Below are 16,543 nucleotides of genomic sequence, written 5' to 3' on the forward strand. Positions count from 1 at the left end.
TAGGTATTTGGATCCGGTGTTTTTGAGATCGATCTACATGAATTTAAAAACAGCAAAGGATTGCTGGAGAATGGCAACTCGTGCAGGCTCAACTGCAGGACTTTCTTTCGTGTTTGTCTTAAGAACTACCAGGCGGTCGTGTCGCCAGGTGACTGTATCTTTGGAAATGCCTTGACACCGGTGCTAGGGACCAACTCCTTTAGCGCCATGGACGGGGGAGCTTTCAGTAGACCCATCCGACTACCGTTCAACTTCGGATGGCCGGTAAGACAGACAGTCTAGATGCAGTCCATATTATTAGTTGAATGTATACCATGCCAAGGTCAGTGTTGTTGTGTTGTGAAGCAGGCGGGTTGTGATTGGTTTGGAGAGAAAGAAAGCGCACCAGTTATTGGTGAGTAATGAGATAAGCCATCATTAGGTAATGCTGTGTGTATAACCAAACACACACAGCGAGAGGATTGACACACAACACACGACGTTGTTTATTTCTAAATGCACCGCACGGCGGTATAACCTACTATAACATGTTTGCCTCGATGCAAATTTTACAATCCTAAATTATATAGCCATGCATAAACAGACAGTTCGTTTTTAAATTACGCTCAATTCTAGCTGTGATAAAGTGTGATATTGTCAAATGTAATTATATTGCCTGTACGAACTGGATTTTGAATTATATTTTCTAATGACTGAATGCGTTCTGTCCTTAGGGATCGTTTTCTTTGATAATTGAAGCCTGGTATTCACCTTCAACAGATCTACCTGTTGGTAAGTCGATCTATTCAACGCCGCAAGAGGGCGACCTTTCTACCACATTTCACAAATAGTCCCTCTATAACTAAAGCACTTTTTTAAATGTCAAACCTTTATCCATAATGAGTATCTTCTCACTATCATTGATCCATTCCCCTTACTGTTAATTGTTCCCTATATTTTTTTTCTCTCAAATTTCTACTCCTTTATGCAACCCTTTGTTGCTCAGCTTCAAAACACCTTTTTCATTCTTGTGCTCCAACACAATGTGACTTCCTGCGGTGTATTTCTGGCGTGGGAACGAGTTGAGGGCTTTGGTGAGAACACACAGAGGCTGCCAAGGCATCTTCCTGTATTTTACACCTTGCTCTGTTCCGCCCATTGGAAGCAGCCTGGGAAGGTTTTTTTTTGCTGACAGAAAGGAAGAGGACATTTTAATCTCAGTTTATTGTCCATCTAAAACCATTATGGTTTTGTTCTGAGATTTGATAAGAAGCCATCTGATCTGTGTAAAGGCAGGCTGTAGGGCCGCGGGTACATATCCAAACCAAGCCCAGTGAACGGAGCATGCATGATATTTCACATCGAAATAGGTCTAGGATATTTCAATCGTATGATATGAGATATGGCACGAGATAGAATATATTGAATGATAGGAGAACAATGGATTATAGAGAATAATGTAGCAGGCATCATTAGAACCAGTTAGACAATGTATTATAGAGAATAATGTAACAGGCATCATTAGACCCAGTTAGACAATGTATTATAGAGAATAATGTAACAGGCATCATTAGACCCAGTTAGACAATGTATTATAGAGAATAATGTAACAGGCATCATTAGACCCAGTTAGACAATGTATGTGGAATTTGATTGTAACACAGAAGGCTACTTTTCCAACATGGCTGTGAGAAAACAGACTCGTTCCTTTTGGATCTCACTTTGGCGCCTAGGCTGTGTTACTGTAAAAAGCACGTTGTGACAACTAAAAAGTAATTTATTGATTGATGTAACTAATGCATTTTCTCTCACTCTCTCTCCTCTCTCTCTTTTCCTTTCTCTTTCTCTCTCTTCCTCTCTCTCTCTCTTCCTCTCTCTCTCTCTCTCTGTCTCTCTCCTGTCTCTCTCTCTCTCCCTCTTCCTTTCTATCTCTCTCTCTCTCTTCTTCCCTTCCAGACACCAGCAACCCAGAGATGTTGATTAGTTCCTTTTCCATCCAGAGACAGCTGGGCGTAGGGGCCGCCTGGTCTCTGGATGTTCAGAGCGTCCGACAGACGGAGTTAAGGTATTCTTACCGCTTCATCTGCAATGACAATTACTACGGAGAAAGTTGTTCCAAAATATGCACGCCAAGGGACGACCGTTTTGGCCACTACACCTGCGACCGCGATGGCCAGTTGTCCTGTCTGCCCGGCTGGAAGGGGGAATACTGCGAAGAACGTAAGCAACCCGAGAGAAACCAACCGTTATCGAACCCCGCAAAAAACAAACACAACTCAACCCCACTGGCTTATCAGAGTCCATGTCACACTTGTCTTTGACCAATATGTTGGATATACAATCACAACTTCTTCAATGATTACAGGCCTTTACTATAGGCCAGTGTTTTTTCCTTCTAGCAAGCTTGGTCATCGTTTTTGATGCACTTTAGCTGTTTCTTCCATGAGTATCGCTGTGCTTTTAGTTTTCCCCAAGCTTGTTGGTACATCGTATTCAGAAAGCGAGTGAAAGGTGTACAGTAGCTGTGGTTTACTTGTATATAGGTAGTCTGTGGCCCTCTGCAGAGAGGTTTGGTTGTTAAATGGCACAGCAGTTGGTACTCGTAACAGCTGTAGGGTCACTGGTTCAAGGCTGAATTGATTTGGTTTTCCTCAATCGCTACACTGGTGGCAGCGGCGGGATGGATGCCACAGTCTCTCAGGGTTTAGTTGGAAGCTTGTCCTGATGTACTGGTCCTGTGAGCGATAGAGGGATAAATAGACAGAATGAGAATACCTGCATGTTAACCTACTGCGTACTCTGCTGAGAGGCCTGGGCCTTTATGGCGCAGGAAGTTTCCATTTACACGTAAAAAGGGCCACATAAATAACCGTGTGGAGATGAGCACATGTTTGCTACATTGGTCTAAGAGGTCATCTCTGTAGGACTACAGCATGTATAGTAAGTGTATGAGAAGGAGTCAGCCTTGTGTGTAGAGGCCCTAGGGAACCAAGAGATGCTGTTAGAGAGGGGCTGTTTGTTGAATATCAGGACAAGCAACAGCCCTAGGGAACCAAGAGATGCTGTTAGAGAGGGGCTGTTTGCTGAATATCAGGACAAGCAACAGCCCTAGGGAACCAAGAGATGCTGTTAGAGAGGGGCTGTTTGCTGAATATAAGGACAAGCAACAGCCCTAGGGAACCAAGAGATGCTGTTAGAGAGGGGCTGTTTGCTGAATATAAGGACAAGCAACAGCCCTAGGGAACCAAGAGATGCTGTTAGAGAGGGGCTGTTTGCTGAATATCAGGACAAGCAGCACAGTTGTACAAAACCCACTATATGCTTAAGACATAGGTACTAGTGCACTACACAATGAGCATAAAAACAAACGCTAGTTCTCTTCTCCATGTTTTGGACAGAACAGAAACGGAACGAACTCATACATTTAGAGTGGAGTTTGTATTTCTATACTACGACTACCTGGAAGTAGAGCGCGTTCCTGGTAATTTAATCCCGGGCAGTTTGAAAGTCACTGGCAGAACACGGGCTGCAGCAGCACGCGCCGGGGTTAATCCCAACGTTATTATCCGCCACGCGCCACTGAAATCGTAGTCTCCCTATTGTTGGGGGCTCGCGGGCCGCATAGCAGCTGCAAGTATGGTTCGCGCGGACTAACCCGGCCGGTTACCGGCGGTCGCCAGCCTATCAAACCGGAATCGGTGTCGCACAGAGAGAGAGAGAGAGAGAGAGAGAGAGAGATGCCCATCTAGAACACAAGACATTACAAACCGTAAATTACCCAGCTTCCTCATGGTCCCGCTGTAGCAGTTGGGTGGTGTGACAGGTTCAGTTGGAGTTTGTGTCTGTCTGCCCTTTGAAGAAGCAGCATTGTGGCTGAAATGAATAGATGTTATGATGGAGATGCTTAAGTAGCCTGAGGTGTGATATATGTCCAATATACCACTGCTGAACGGAGTGCCTGGACACAGCCCTTAGCCGTGGTATATTGGACATATACCACGAACCCCGTTGAAGTGCCTTATTGATATTATACAACGGATTGGCAACGTAATTAGAGCCGTAAAAATACATGTTTTGTCGTAAGGTCTGATATACTATGGCTGTCCAGCCACTCAGCATGCAGGGCTCGAGCCACCCAGGTAATAATTAAGCGTTTAGAACGCATGATGCCTATAATAGCGTCGTTTTATTATAGCATATTTCACGATGTAGGCTCATGTTCAGAAGTCCATAATTTGCATCAGTAGGCTATAATATCCTTGAAATTGCAGCTGTTTTGATGTACATGAGTTACTGTAATGATAGCTTTGCCTATCGTGACTGTGGCTTAGATGCACATAATGTAGTCAGATTGATTTATGTCCAAGGTCCACTGTATGAATAACGTTTGATGCGTGTCTAGTGGTGCGTGTGTGTTACACTATAGATAACCCCTGGATATATATTGGTGCGTGTGTGTTACACTATAGATAACCCCTGGATATCTATTGGTGTGTGTGTGTTACACTATAGATAACCCCTGGATGTCTATTGGTGCGTGTGTGTTACACTATAGATAACCCCTGGATATCTATTGGTGCGTGTGTGTTACACTATAGATAACCCCTGGATATCTATTGGTGCGTGTGTGTTACACTATAGATAACCCCTGGATATCTATTGGTGCGTGTGTGTTACACTATAGATAACCCCTGGATATCTATTGGTGCGTGTGTGTTACACTATAGATAACCCCTGGATATCTATTGGTGCGTGTGTGTTACACTATAGATAACCCCTGGATATCTATTGGTGCGTGTGTGTTACACTATAGATAACCCCTGGATATCTATTGGTGCGTGTGTGTTACACTAGATAACCCTGGATAACCCCTATAGATGGATATCTATTGGTGCGTGTGTGTTACACTATAGATAACCCCTGGATATATCTATTAGATAACCCCTGGATATCTATTGGTGCGTGTGTGTTACACTATAGATAACCCCTGGATATCTATTGGTGCGTGTGTGTTACACTATAGATAACCCCTGGATATCTATTGGTGCGTGTGTGTTACACTATAGATAACCCCTGGATATTGGTGCGTGTGTGTTACACTATAGATAACCCCTGGATATCTATTGGTGCGTGTGTGTTACAGCCATCTGCCTCGTGGGATGCAGTGAAGGAAACGGAAACTGCTCCAGACCTGGCGAGTGTGTGTAAGTAATATAGAAATTATAAAATATATATGTGTGTGTGTGTGTGTGTGTGTGTGTGTGTGTGTGTGTGTGTGTGTGTGTGTGTGTGTGTGTGTGTGTGTGTGTGTGTGGAGACAGTATTTCAATATTTCTCTAAATTGGTCCAACATGTATATTCCATGTGATGTCAACTGTTCAGCAGGAAGCAATCTATTTTTCAAAGCTGAAGATCAAAGCAGCCAACTCTTTCTCCTCTCTCTTTCTCCTCTCTCTTTCTCCTCTCTCTTTCTTTCTTTCTTTGTCCTCTCTCTCTCTCCTCTCTCTTTCTCCTCTCTCTTTCTTCCCTCTCTCTCCTCTCTCTTTCTCCTCTTCTCTTTCTCTCTCTCTTTCTCTCTCTTTTCTCTCTCTCTCTCTTTCTCTCTCTCTTTCTCTCTTTCTCACTCTCTTTCTTTCTCTCTTTCTCACACTTTCTTTCTCTCTTTCTCCTCTCTTTCTTTCTCTCTTCTCTCTCAAGATTTTGGTCAGAACTATAAGTATGCTGTTCACACAAAGTCTAGAGTAGAATAATTGACTCCATTTGAACATTTGTATCGAGGGGTTTCTGCAGTAAGGGAACATGCATACAATTGGTCCTTGTAGTCATAAAACTATAGTCAAGTGTTCTGCACTCTGTCTTAGAGGGATACTGTAGGTGATTGGTTGTTATTGCATGTGACAACGTGGTTGGTTGAATCAAACAATTAACAAATAAACCTATCAATTTAATTTACCAATCAGTCAGTGAATAAATTATGTATAAATAAAGGTATGGTACTAATGAAGGAACATTTACCTGAATTGCAGAGTGTTTAATGGTACATTACCTCTCCTGTGTCTCCAGGTGCAGAGAAGGTTGGCAGGGTCTGTTCTGTGATGAGTGTAAGAAGTACCCAGCGTGTAAACATGGCACCTGCCAACAGCCTTGGCAGTGTAACTGTAAAGAGGGCTGGGGAGGGCTCTTCTGTGACCAAGGCAAGAACACATCTTCATCATCACCATCGTAGTTGCACAGAGAAATCTGACTGAAACATATCAGAAAAGGGGGAATAAATTATGTTTTCCATTCAAATACTGACCCTAAAAGAATCCCCCAAAAACAGAGAAGACGTTGACATGAATCTGTACGTCAACATGATCTATCAGCTGTTCTTATGTTAATCCATTATCACTGGTGAGCTCATCAGGATGTTCCTATACACTTTTTTCTATGAGAAGAAAATATCTTAGTTGACTAATCTGTTTGACTTAGTAGTTTACCTTACATACAGGAAGTTATGTTGACCTTACATACAGGAAGGTATGTTGACCTTACATACAGGAAGTTATGTTGACCTTACATACAGGAAGTTATGTTGACCTTAAATACAGGAAGTTATGTTGACCTTACATACAGGAAGTTATGTTGACCTTACATACAGGAAGTTATGTTGACCTTACATACAGGAAGTTATGTTGACCTTACATACAGGAAGTTATGTTGACCTTACATACAGGAAGTTATGTTGACCTTACATACAGGAAGTTATGTTGACCTTACATACAGGAAGTTATGTTGACCTTACATACAGGAAGTTATGTTGACCTTACATACAGGAAGTTATGTTGACCTTACATACAGGACGTTATGTTGACCTTACATACAGGAAGTTATGTTGACCTTACATACAGGAAGTTATGTTGACCTTACATACAGGATGTTATGTTGACCTTACATTCAGGAAGTTATGTTGACCTTACATACAGGAAGTTATGTTGACCTTACATTCAGGAAGTTATGTTGACCTTACATACAGGAAGTTATGTTGACCTTACATACAGGTCGTTATGTTGACCTTACATACAGGTCGTTATGTTGACCTTACATACAGGAAGTTATGTTGACCTTACACACAGGAAGTTATGTTGACCTTACACACAGGACGTTATGTTGACCTTACATCTTGACCAGGATGTTATGTTGACCTTATAGGATGTTATGTTACAGGAAGTTATGTTGACCTTACACACAGGACGTTATGTTGACCTTACACACAGGAAGTTATGTTGACCTTACATACAGGAAGTTATGTTGACCTTACACACAGGAAGTTATGTTGACCTTACATACAGGAAGTTATGTTGACCTTACATACAGGCAGTTATGTTGACCTTACACACAGGAAGTTATGTTGACCTTACATACAGGAAGTTATGTTGACCTTACACACAGGACGTTATGTTGACCTTACACACAGGACGTTATGTTGACCTTACATACAGGACGTTATGTTGACCTTATATACAGGACGTTATGTTGACCTTATAGGACATTATGTTGACCTTATAGGATGTTATGTTGACCTTATAGGATGTTATGTTGAACTTATAGGACATTATGTTGACCTTATAGGACGTTATGTTGACCTTATATACAGGAAGTTATGTTGACCTTACACACAGGACGTTATGTTGACCTTACACACGGGAAGTTATGTTGACCTTACACACGGGAAGTTATGTTGACCTTACACACAGGACGTTATGTTGACCTTACACACAGGACGTTATGTTGACCTTACATACAGGACGTTATGTTGACCTTACATACAGGAAGTTATGTTGACCTTACATACAGGAAGTTATGTTGACCTTACATACAGGACGTTATGTTGACCTTACATACAGGAAGTTATGTTGACCTTACATACAGGAAGTTATGTTGACCTTACACACAGGAAGTTATGTTGACCTTACATACAGGAAGTTATGTTGACCTTACATACAGGAAGTTATGTTGACCTTACATACAGGAAGTTATGTTGACCTTACATACAGGAAGTTATGTTGACCTTACACACAGGACGTTATGTTGACCTTACATACAGGAAGTTATGTTGACCTTACATACAGGAAGTTATGTTGACCTTACATACAGGAAGTTATGTTGACCTTACACACAGGACGTTATGTTGACCTTACACACAGGAAGTTATGTTGACCTTACATACAGGAAGTTATGTTGACCTTACATACAGGAAGTTATGTTGACCTTACATACAGGAAGTTATGTTGACCTTACATACAGGAAGTTATGTTGACCTTACATACAGGAAGTTATGTTGACCTTACATACAGGAAGTTATGTTGACCTTACATACAGGAAGTTATGTTGACCTTACATACACATGTTTTAGGGGGGAAATTATATTGTTTTATAATAATACAATTGCTCAGAGAAAGTGATTTTGATTAACAAGTAAATCTTTTTTCCTCAAAAGTTAGACGTGAAAATGATTGAGACCCCTGAAGTAAAATAAAGTTGTGCTCTATTCCCAGCATGCAATATAACTCATCCTTATCATGGGTGTCAAATGATTTAACCCCACGATACATGTACAGTATATGACCTTATATTTGACCTTTATATTTGACCTTTGACCTCTCTGCTCCCTCTCAGATCTGAACTTCTGCACGCACCACCGGCCGTGTGTGAACGGGGCGACCTGCATGAACACGGGTCAAGGCAGCTATACCTGTACCTGTCCCCCTGGGTTCACTGGGGTCAACTGTGAGCTGGAGCTGCAGGAGTGTGACAGCGACCCCTGCAGGAACGGAGGACTCTGCACGGTAAGCAGTGGTTAGATAGACATGTTAGAAGGGACATCACCGTGGAGGAAGGGGTTAGATAGACATGTTAGAAGGGACAGCACCGTGGAGGAAGGGGTTAGATAGACATGTTAGAAGGGACAGCACCGTGGAGGAAGGGGTTAGATAGATATGTTAGAAGGGACAGCACCGTGGAGGAAGGGGTTAGATAGACATGTTAGAAGGGACAGCACCGTGGAGGAAGGGGTTAGATAGATATGTTGGAAGGGACAGCACCGTGGAGGAAGGGGTTAGAGAGACAGCACCGTGGAGGAAGGGGTTAGATAGATATGTTAGAAGGGACAGCACTGTGGAGGAAGGGGTTAGATAGACATGTTAGAAGGGACAGCACCGTGGAGGAAGGGGTTAGAGAGACAGCACCGTGGAGGAAGGGGTTAGATAGATATGTTAGAAGGGACAGCACTGTGGAGGAAGGGGTTAGATAGACATGTTAGAAGGGACAGCACCGTGGAGGAAGGGGTTAGATAGATATGTTGGAAGGGACAGCACCATGGAGGAAGGGGTTAGATAGATATGTTGGAAGGGACAGCACCGTGGAGGAAGGGGTTAGATAGACATGTTAGAAGGGACAGCACCGTGGAGGAAGGGGTTAGATAGACATGTTAGAAGGGACAGCACCGTGGAGGAAGGGGTTAGATAGACATGTTAGAAGGGACAGCACCGTGGAGGAAGGGGTTAGATAGACATGTTAGAAGGGACAGCACCGTGGAGGAACGGAGGACTCTGCACAGTAAGTTAGTAAGCACTAGATGACCGCGGACAATGCCTGCAGGAACGACCGTTAAGATGGCCCCCTACAAGTCACTAAATGCCCAGGCTAGAAGTGGCAATATTGTCAGAACTGATGAGCGGAAGGGTACACTATATACATACAAAGTATGTGGACACCCCTTCAAATGACTGGATTCAGCTATTTCATTCGATCACACAGCCATGCAATCTCCATAGACAAACATTGTCACTAGAATGGCCTTTCTGAAGAGGTCAGTGACTTTCAACGTGGCGCCGTCATAGGATACGATTACATTCTAGACGATTCTGTGCTTCCAACTTTGTGGCAACAGTTTGGAGAAGGCCCTTTCCTGTTTCAGTTTGACAATGCCCCCGTGCACAACGCGAGGTCCATACAGAAATGGTTTGTCGAGATCGGTGTGGATGAATTTGACTGGTCCGCACAGAGCCCTGACCTCAACCCCATCAAACACCTTTGGGATTAATTGGAAGCCAGACTGCGAGCCAGACCTAATGGCACAACATCGGTGCCCGACCTCACTAATGCTCTTGTGGGTGAATGGAAGTAAGTCCCCGTAGCAATGTTCCAACATCTAGTGGAAAAGCCTTCCCAGAAGAGTGGAGGCTGTTATAGCTGCAAAAGCAGGGACCATATTGATGCTCAATAATTTGGAATGAGATGTTTAGACGAGCAGGGGTCGACATGCTTTTGGTCATGTTATGTACTTTAAAGGTACCAGGTTATAACTACACTGCCTGGACCAAGGTGGTTCACTAAATACCCTGAAAGGGACAATTAAAGGTGCAGAGTTAAATGTTCCTTTAAATACCCTTAAAGGGGCAGAGTTAAATGTTCCTTTAAATACCCTTAAATGGGCAGAGTTAAATGTTCCTTTAAATACCCTTAAAGGGGCAGAGTTAAATGTTCCTTTAAATACCCTTAAAGGGGCAGAGTTGAATGTTCCTTTAAATACCCTTAAAGGGGCAGAGTTGAATGTTCCTTTAAATACCCTTAAAGGGACAATTAAAGGGGCAGAGTTAAATGTTCCTTTAAATACCCTTAAATGGGCAGAGTTAAATGTTCCTTTAAATACCCTTAAAGGGGCAGAGTTAAATGTTCCTTTAAATACCCTTAAAGGGGCAGAGTTAATGTTCCTTTAAATACCCTTAAAGGGGCAGAGTTAAATGTTCCTTTAAATACCCTTAAAGGGACAATTAAAGGGGCAGAGTTAAATGTTCCTTTAAATACCCTTAAAGGGGCAGAGTTAAATGTTCCTTTAAATACCCTTAAAGGGGCAGAGTTATTGTCATAAGTGACGTGAGAGGAAGGGGGAATGACTGCATTTTTTAGAAACGACTGTAATCCAATCTGTCTTGACCTTTAGATCTTAACTGTCTCCCTTTTATAGAACCTGGATGTTGGCTACAGGTGTTCGTGTCCGCAGGGATTCGAGGGTTCTCACTGTGAACACAGCCTGCTGACTTGTGCCGACTCCCCCTGCTTCCACAGCGGACAGTGCCATCAGAAGGACAACGGGCATAGCTACATCTGCGAGTGTCCTCCCGGATACACAGGACTCAACTGTGAGAAGAGAGTGGACAAGTGCACATCTCTTCCCTGCGCCAACGGTATGCTACGGCCTCTCCCCCCCCCCCCCCCCCCTCTCCTCCTCTTCTTCCCCCCTCCTCCTCTTCTTCTCTTCCCCTGAAATCCTCAGGCAGGTTGGAAGTGTGTGATGGAACTACTATCTCTCTCCCCTCTCCCCTCTCTTCTCCCCCCCTCCCCTTCTTCCCTTACCCTGAATTCCTCTTGGGCCGGCGGTCTGGAAGTGTTATGGAACAACAGGAATCTGTGGGAACTGTGTGTCTATTGTGCTGGATGTCAACATACGATGGCTTCCAGTCGGCTTCAAGGAATGTCACCCGATACTGTTCATTCAGTCAGGCCTGTGCTAATAGTTCGAACAGAGGATGAAGGAAAATACTGTTAAATGGACAAATAATGTGATAAATATTAAATCCGCTTGGGCTCAGGGTGACCTTTTTAAGAGACACTCTCATGCTTGTTGTGGTGCATGGGTTTAGTGATGAAGGGAACGGTCGGAATCATTCAGACTTGAGACTTCGTATCTAACGGTTACTGAGGCCTCAAGATGTGTAGTGTGAAGTCAGGGGAAAGAGGGAGATACCTAGTCAGATGTCCAACTGAATGTTTTCAACTGAAATGTGTCTTCGGCGCCCGAGGAACAGTGGGTTAACTGCCTTGCTCAGAGGAAGAATGACTTTTACCTTGTCAGCTCAGGGATTCGATCCGAAGTAGTGATGTGGTGTAGTGTGTTGTGGTGTGGTGTATTGGTGTAGTGTGTAGTGGTGTATTGGTGTAGTGGTGTAGTGTGTAGTGGTGTAGTGACGTAGTGTGTAGTGGTGTATTGGTGTAGTGGTGTAGTGTGTAGGGGTGTATTGGTGTAGTGGTGTAGTGTGTAGTGGTGTAGTGGTGTAGTGACTTAGTGTGTAGGGGTGTATTGGTGTATTGGTGTCATGGTGTATTGGTGTAGTGGTGTATTGGTGTAGTGGTGTATTGGTGTAGTGGTGTATTGGTGTGGTGGTGTGGTGTATTGGTGTAGTGGTGTAGTGTGTAGTGGTGTAGTGGTGTAGTATGTAGTGGTGTATTGGTGTAGTATGTAGTGGTGTAGTGGTGTAGTGGTGTAGTATGTAGTGGTGTAGTGTGTAGTGGTGTATTGGTGTAGAATGTAGTGGTGTAGTATGTAGTGGTGTAGTATGTAGTGGTGTATTGGTGTAGTATGTAGTGGTGTAGTGGTGTAGTGGTGTAGTGGTGTAGTGGTGTAGTATGTAGTGGTGTAGTGTGTAGTGATGTAGTGGTGTAGTATGTAGTGGTGTAGTGGTGTAGTGGTGTAGTATGTAGTGGTGTATTGGTGTAGAATGTAGTGGTGTAGTGGTGTAGTGGTGTAGTATGTAGTGGTGTATTGGTGTAGTATGTAGTGGTGTAGTATGTAGTGGTGTAGTATGTAGTGGTGTAGAATGTAGTGGTGTAGTGGTGTAGTGGTGTAGTGGTGTATTGGTGTAGTATGTAGTGGTGTAGTGTGTAGTGATGTAGTGGTGTAGTGGTGTAGTGGTGTGTATGTAGTGGTGTAGTGTAGTGGTGTATTGGTGTAGAATGTAGTGGTGTAGTGGTGTAGTGATGTAGTATGTAGTGGTGTAGTGGTGTAGTGGTGTAGTATGTAGTGGTGTAGTAATTGGTGTAGTGGTGTAGTGGTGTAGTGGTGTAGTGGTGTAGTATGTAGTGGTGTAGTGGTGTATTGGTGTGTATGGTGTAGTGTGTAGTATGTAGTGGTGTAGTGGTGTAGTGGTGTAGTATGTAGTGGTGTAGTGGTGTAGTGGTGTAGTGTGTGTAGTGATGTAGTGTGTAGTGGTGTAGTATGTAGTGGTGTAGTGGTGTATTGGTGTAGTGGTGTAGTGTGTAGTATGTAGTGATGTAGTGGTGTAGTGGTGTAGTATGTAGTGGTGTAGTGTGTAGTGGTGTAGTGTGTAGTGTGTAGTGATGTAGTGTGTAGTGGTGTAGTATGTAGTGTGTAGAATGTAGTGGTTGGTAGTGGTGTAGTGGTGTAGTGGTGTAGTGGTGTAGTGGTGTAGTGGTGTAGTATGTGTGTATTGGTGTAGTGGTGTAGTGGTGTGTATGTAGTGGTGTAGTGGTGTAGTGGTGGTGTAGTGGTGTAGTGGTGTAGAATGTAGTGGTGTAGTAGTGTGTAGTGGTGTAGTGGTGTAGTGGTGTAGTGGTGTAGTATGTAGTGGTGTAGTGGTGTAGTATGTAGTGGTGTAGTGGTGTATTGGTGTAGTGGTGTAGTGGTGTAGTATGTAGTGGTGTAGTGGTGTATTGGTGTAGTGGTGGTGTAGTATGTAGTGATGTATGTAGTGGTGTAGTGTGTAGTGGTGTAGTGGTGTAGTATGTAGTGGTGCAGTGGTGGTGTAGTGGTGTAGTGTAGTATGTAGTGTGTGTAGTGGTGTAGTGGTGTAGTATGTAGTGGTGTAGTGGTGTAGTGGTGTAGTGTGTAGTGGTGTAGTGGTGTAGTGGTGTAGTATGTAGTGGTGTAGTGGTGTAGTATGGTGTAGTGTGTAGTAGTAGTGTAGTATGTAGTGATGTAGTGGTGTAGTATGTAGTGGTGTAGTGTGTAGTGGTGTAGTGTGTAGTGTGTAGTGACGTAGTGTGTAGTGGTGTAGTATGTAGTGGTGTAGAATGTATTGGTGTAGTGGTGTAGTGGTGTAGTGGTGTATTGGTGTAGTATGTAGTGGTGTATTGGTGTAGTGGTGTAGTGGTGTAGTATGTAGTGGTGTAGTGGTGTATTGGTGTAGTGGTGTAGTGTGTAGTATGTAGTGGTGTAGTATGTAGTGGTGTAGTGGTGTAGTGGTGTAGTGGTGTAGTGGTGTAGTGGTGTAGTATGTAGTGGTGTAGTGGTGTAGTATGTAGTGGTGTAGTGTTGTATTGGTGTAGTGGTGTAGTGTGTAGTATGTAGTGGTGTAGTGGTGTATTGGTGTAGTGGTGTAGTGTGTAGTATGTAGTGATGTAGTGGTGTAGTTGTGTAGTATGTAGTGGTGTAGTGGTGTGTAGTGGTGTACCGTATGTATTGGTGTAGTGTTGTATTGGTGTAGTGGTGTAGTGGTGTAGTGGTGTAGTATGTAGTGGTGTAGTGGTGTATTGGTGTAGTGGTGTAGTGTGTAGTATGTAGTGATGTAGTGGTGTAGTATGTAGTGGTGTAGTGGTGTAGTGGTGTAGTGGTGTAGTGGTGTAGTATGTAGTGGTGTAGTGGTGTAGTATGTAGTGGTGTAGTGTGTAGTGGTGTAGTGGGTAGTATGTAGTGGTGTAGTGGTGTAGTGGTGTAGTGGTGTAGTGGTGTAGTGGTGTAGTGTGTAGTATGTAGTGGTGTAGTGGTGTAGTATGTAGTGGTGTAGTGGTGTATTGGTGTAGTGGTGTAGTGGTGTAGTGTGTAGTGGTGTAGTGGTGTAGTGGTGTATTGGTGTAGTATGTAGTGGTGTAGTGGTGTAGTATGTAGTGGTGTAGTATGTAGTGGTGTAGTATGTAGTGGTGTAGTGTATGTAGTGGTGTAGTGGTGTAGTGTGTAGTGGTGTAGTATGTAGTGGTGTAGTATGTAGTGGTGTAGTGGTGTAGTATGTAGTGGTGTAGTGGTGTAGTGGTGTAGTATGTAGTGGTGTAGTGTGTAGTGGTGTAGTGGTGTAGTATGTAGTGGTGTATTATGTAGTGGTGTAGTATGTAGTGGTGTAGTGGTGTAGTGTGTAGTGGTGTATTGGTGTAGTGTGTAGTGGTGTAGTATGTAGTGGTGTAGTGTGTAGTGGTGTAGTGGTGTAGTGTGTAGTGACGTAGTGTGTAGTGGTGTAGTGTGTAGTGGTGTAGTGGTGTATTGGTGTAGTGGTACTGGTGTAGTGGTGTAGTGGTGTAGTGGTGTAGTGGTGTAGTGGTGTAGTATGTAGTGATGTAGTGGTGTAGTGGTGTAGTATGTAGTGGTGTAGTGGTGTAGTATGTAGTGGTGTAGTGGTGTAGTGGTGTATTGGTGTAGTGGTGTAGTGGTGTAGTGGTGTAGTGGTGTATTGGTGTAGTATGTAGTGATGTAGTGGTGTAGTGTGTAGTGGTGTAGTGGTGTAGTGGTGTAGTATGTAGTGATGTAGTGGTGTAGTGTGTAGTGGTGTAGTGGTGTAGTATGTAGTGGTGTATTGGTGTAGTATGTAGTGTGTAGTGGTGTAGTATGTAGTGGTGCAGTGGTGTAGTATGTAGTGGTGTAGTATGTAGTGGTGCAGTGGTGTAGTATGTAGTGGTGTAGTGTGTAGTGGTGTAGTGGTGTAGTATGTAGTGGTGTATTGGTGTAGTATGTAGTGGTGTAGTATGTAGTGGTGTAGTGGTGTAGTGGTGTAGTATGTAGTGGTGTAGTATGTAGTGGTGTATTGGTGTAGTATGTAGTGTGTAGTGGTGTAGTATGTAGTGTGTAGTGGTGTAGTATGTAGTGGTGCAGTGGTGTAGTATGTAGTGGTGTAGTGTGTAGTGGTGTAGTGGTGTAGTATGTAGTGGTGTATTGGTGTAGTATGTAGTGTGTAGTGGTGTAGTATGTAGTGTGTAGTGGTGTAGTATGTAGTGGTGCAGTGGTGTAGTATGTAGTGGTGTAGTGTGTAGTGGTGTAGTATGTAGTGGTGTAGTGGTGTAGTGGTGTAGTATGTAGTGGTGTAATGTGTAGTGGTGTAGTGGTGTAGTGGTGTAGTGGTGTAGTGGTGTAGTGGTGTATTATGTAGTGGTGTATTATGTAGTGGTGTAGTGGTGTAGTGGTGTATTGGTGTAGTGTGTAGTGGTGTAGTATGTAGTGGTGTAGTGGTGTAGTATGTAGTGGTGTATTGGTGTAGAATGTAGTGGTGTAGTGGTGTAGTATGTAGTGGTGTAGTGGTGTAGTGGTGTAGTATGTAGTGGTGTAGAATGTAGTGGTGTAGTGGTGTAGTGGTGTAGTGGTGTAGTATGTAGTGGTGTAGTGGTGTAGTGGTGTAGTGGTGGTGTAGTGGTGTAGTGGTGTAGTGATGTAGTGGTGTAGTGGTGTAGTATGTGGTGGTGTAGTGGTGTAGTGGTGTAGTGTGTAGTGGTGTAGTGGTGTAGTGGTGTAGTGGTGGTGTAGTGGTGTAGTGGTGTATTGGTGTAGTGGTGTAGTGGTGTAGTATGTAGTGATGTAGTGGTGTAGTGGTGTAGTATGTAGTGGTGTAGTGTGTAGTGGTGTAGTGTGTAGTGTGTAGTGGTGTAGTGTGTAGTGGTGTAGTATGTAGTGGTGTATGTGGTGTAGTGGTGTAGTGGTGTAGTGGTGTAGTGGTGTAGTGTGTAGTGGTGTGGTGTGTAGTGGTGTAGTGGTGTAGTATGTAGTGGTGTAGTGGTGTAGTGGTGTAGTGTGTAGTATGTAGTGGTG

General features: G+C 43.5%; 1 protein-coding gene across 1 annotated transcript in view; it reads left to right on the top strand.

The window, feature by feature from the left end:
- The window catches only part of LOC115107445 (delta-like protein 4), a 30,742-nt gene that overhangs the window by 629 nt on the left and 13,570 nt on the right, over window positions 1-16,543 (top strand). Inside the window, exons 2-8 of the mRNA XM_065008585.1 lie at window positions 4-264; window positions 714-771; window positions 1,936-2,199; window positions 5,123-5,183; window positions 6,043-6,173; window positions 8,638-8,807; window positions 10,988-11,207. Coding sequence (XP_064864657.1) covers window positions 4-264; window positions 714-771; window positions 1,936-2,199; window positions 5,123-5,183; window positions 6,043-6,173; window positions 8,638-8,807; window positions 10,988-11,207 — 1,165 coding nt within the window. The remainder of the gene's footprint in view (window positions 1-3; window positions 265-713; window positions 772-1,935; window positions 2,200-5,122; window positions 5,184-6,042; window positions 6,174-8,637; window positions 8,808-10,987; window positions 11,208-16,543) is intronic.

This window comes from Oncorhynchus nerka, linkage group LG24, assembly GCF_034236695.1.
Source record: "Oncorhynchus nerka isolate Pitt River linkage group LG24, Oner_Uvic_2.0, whole genome shotgun sequence".
NCBI classification, from domain to species: Eukaryota; Metazoa; Chordata; class Actinopteri; order Salmoniformes; family Salmonidae; genus Oncorhynchus; species Oncorhynchus nerka.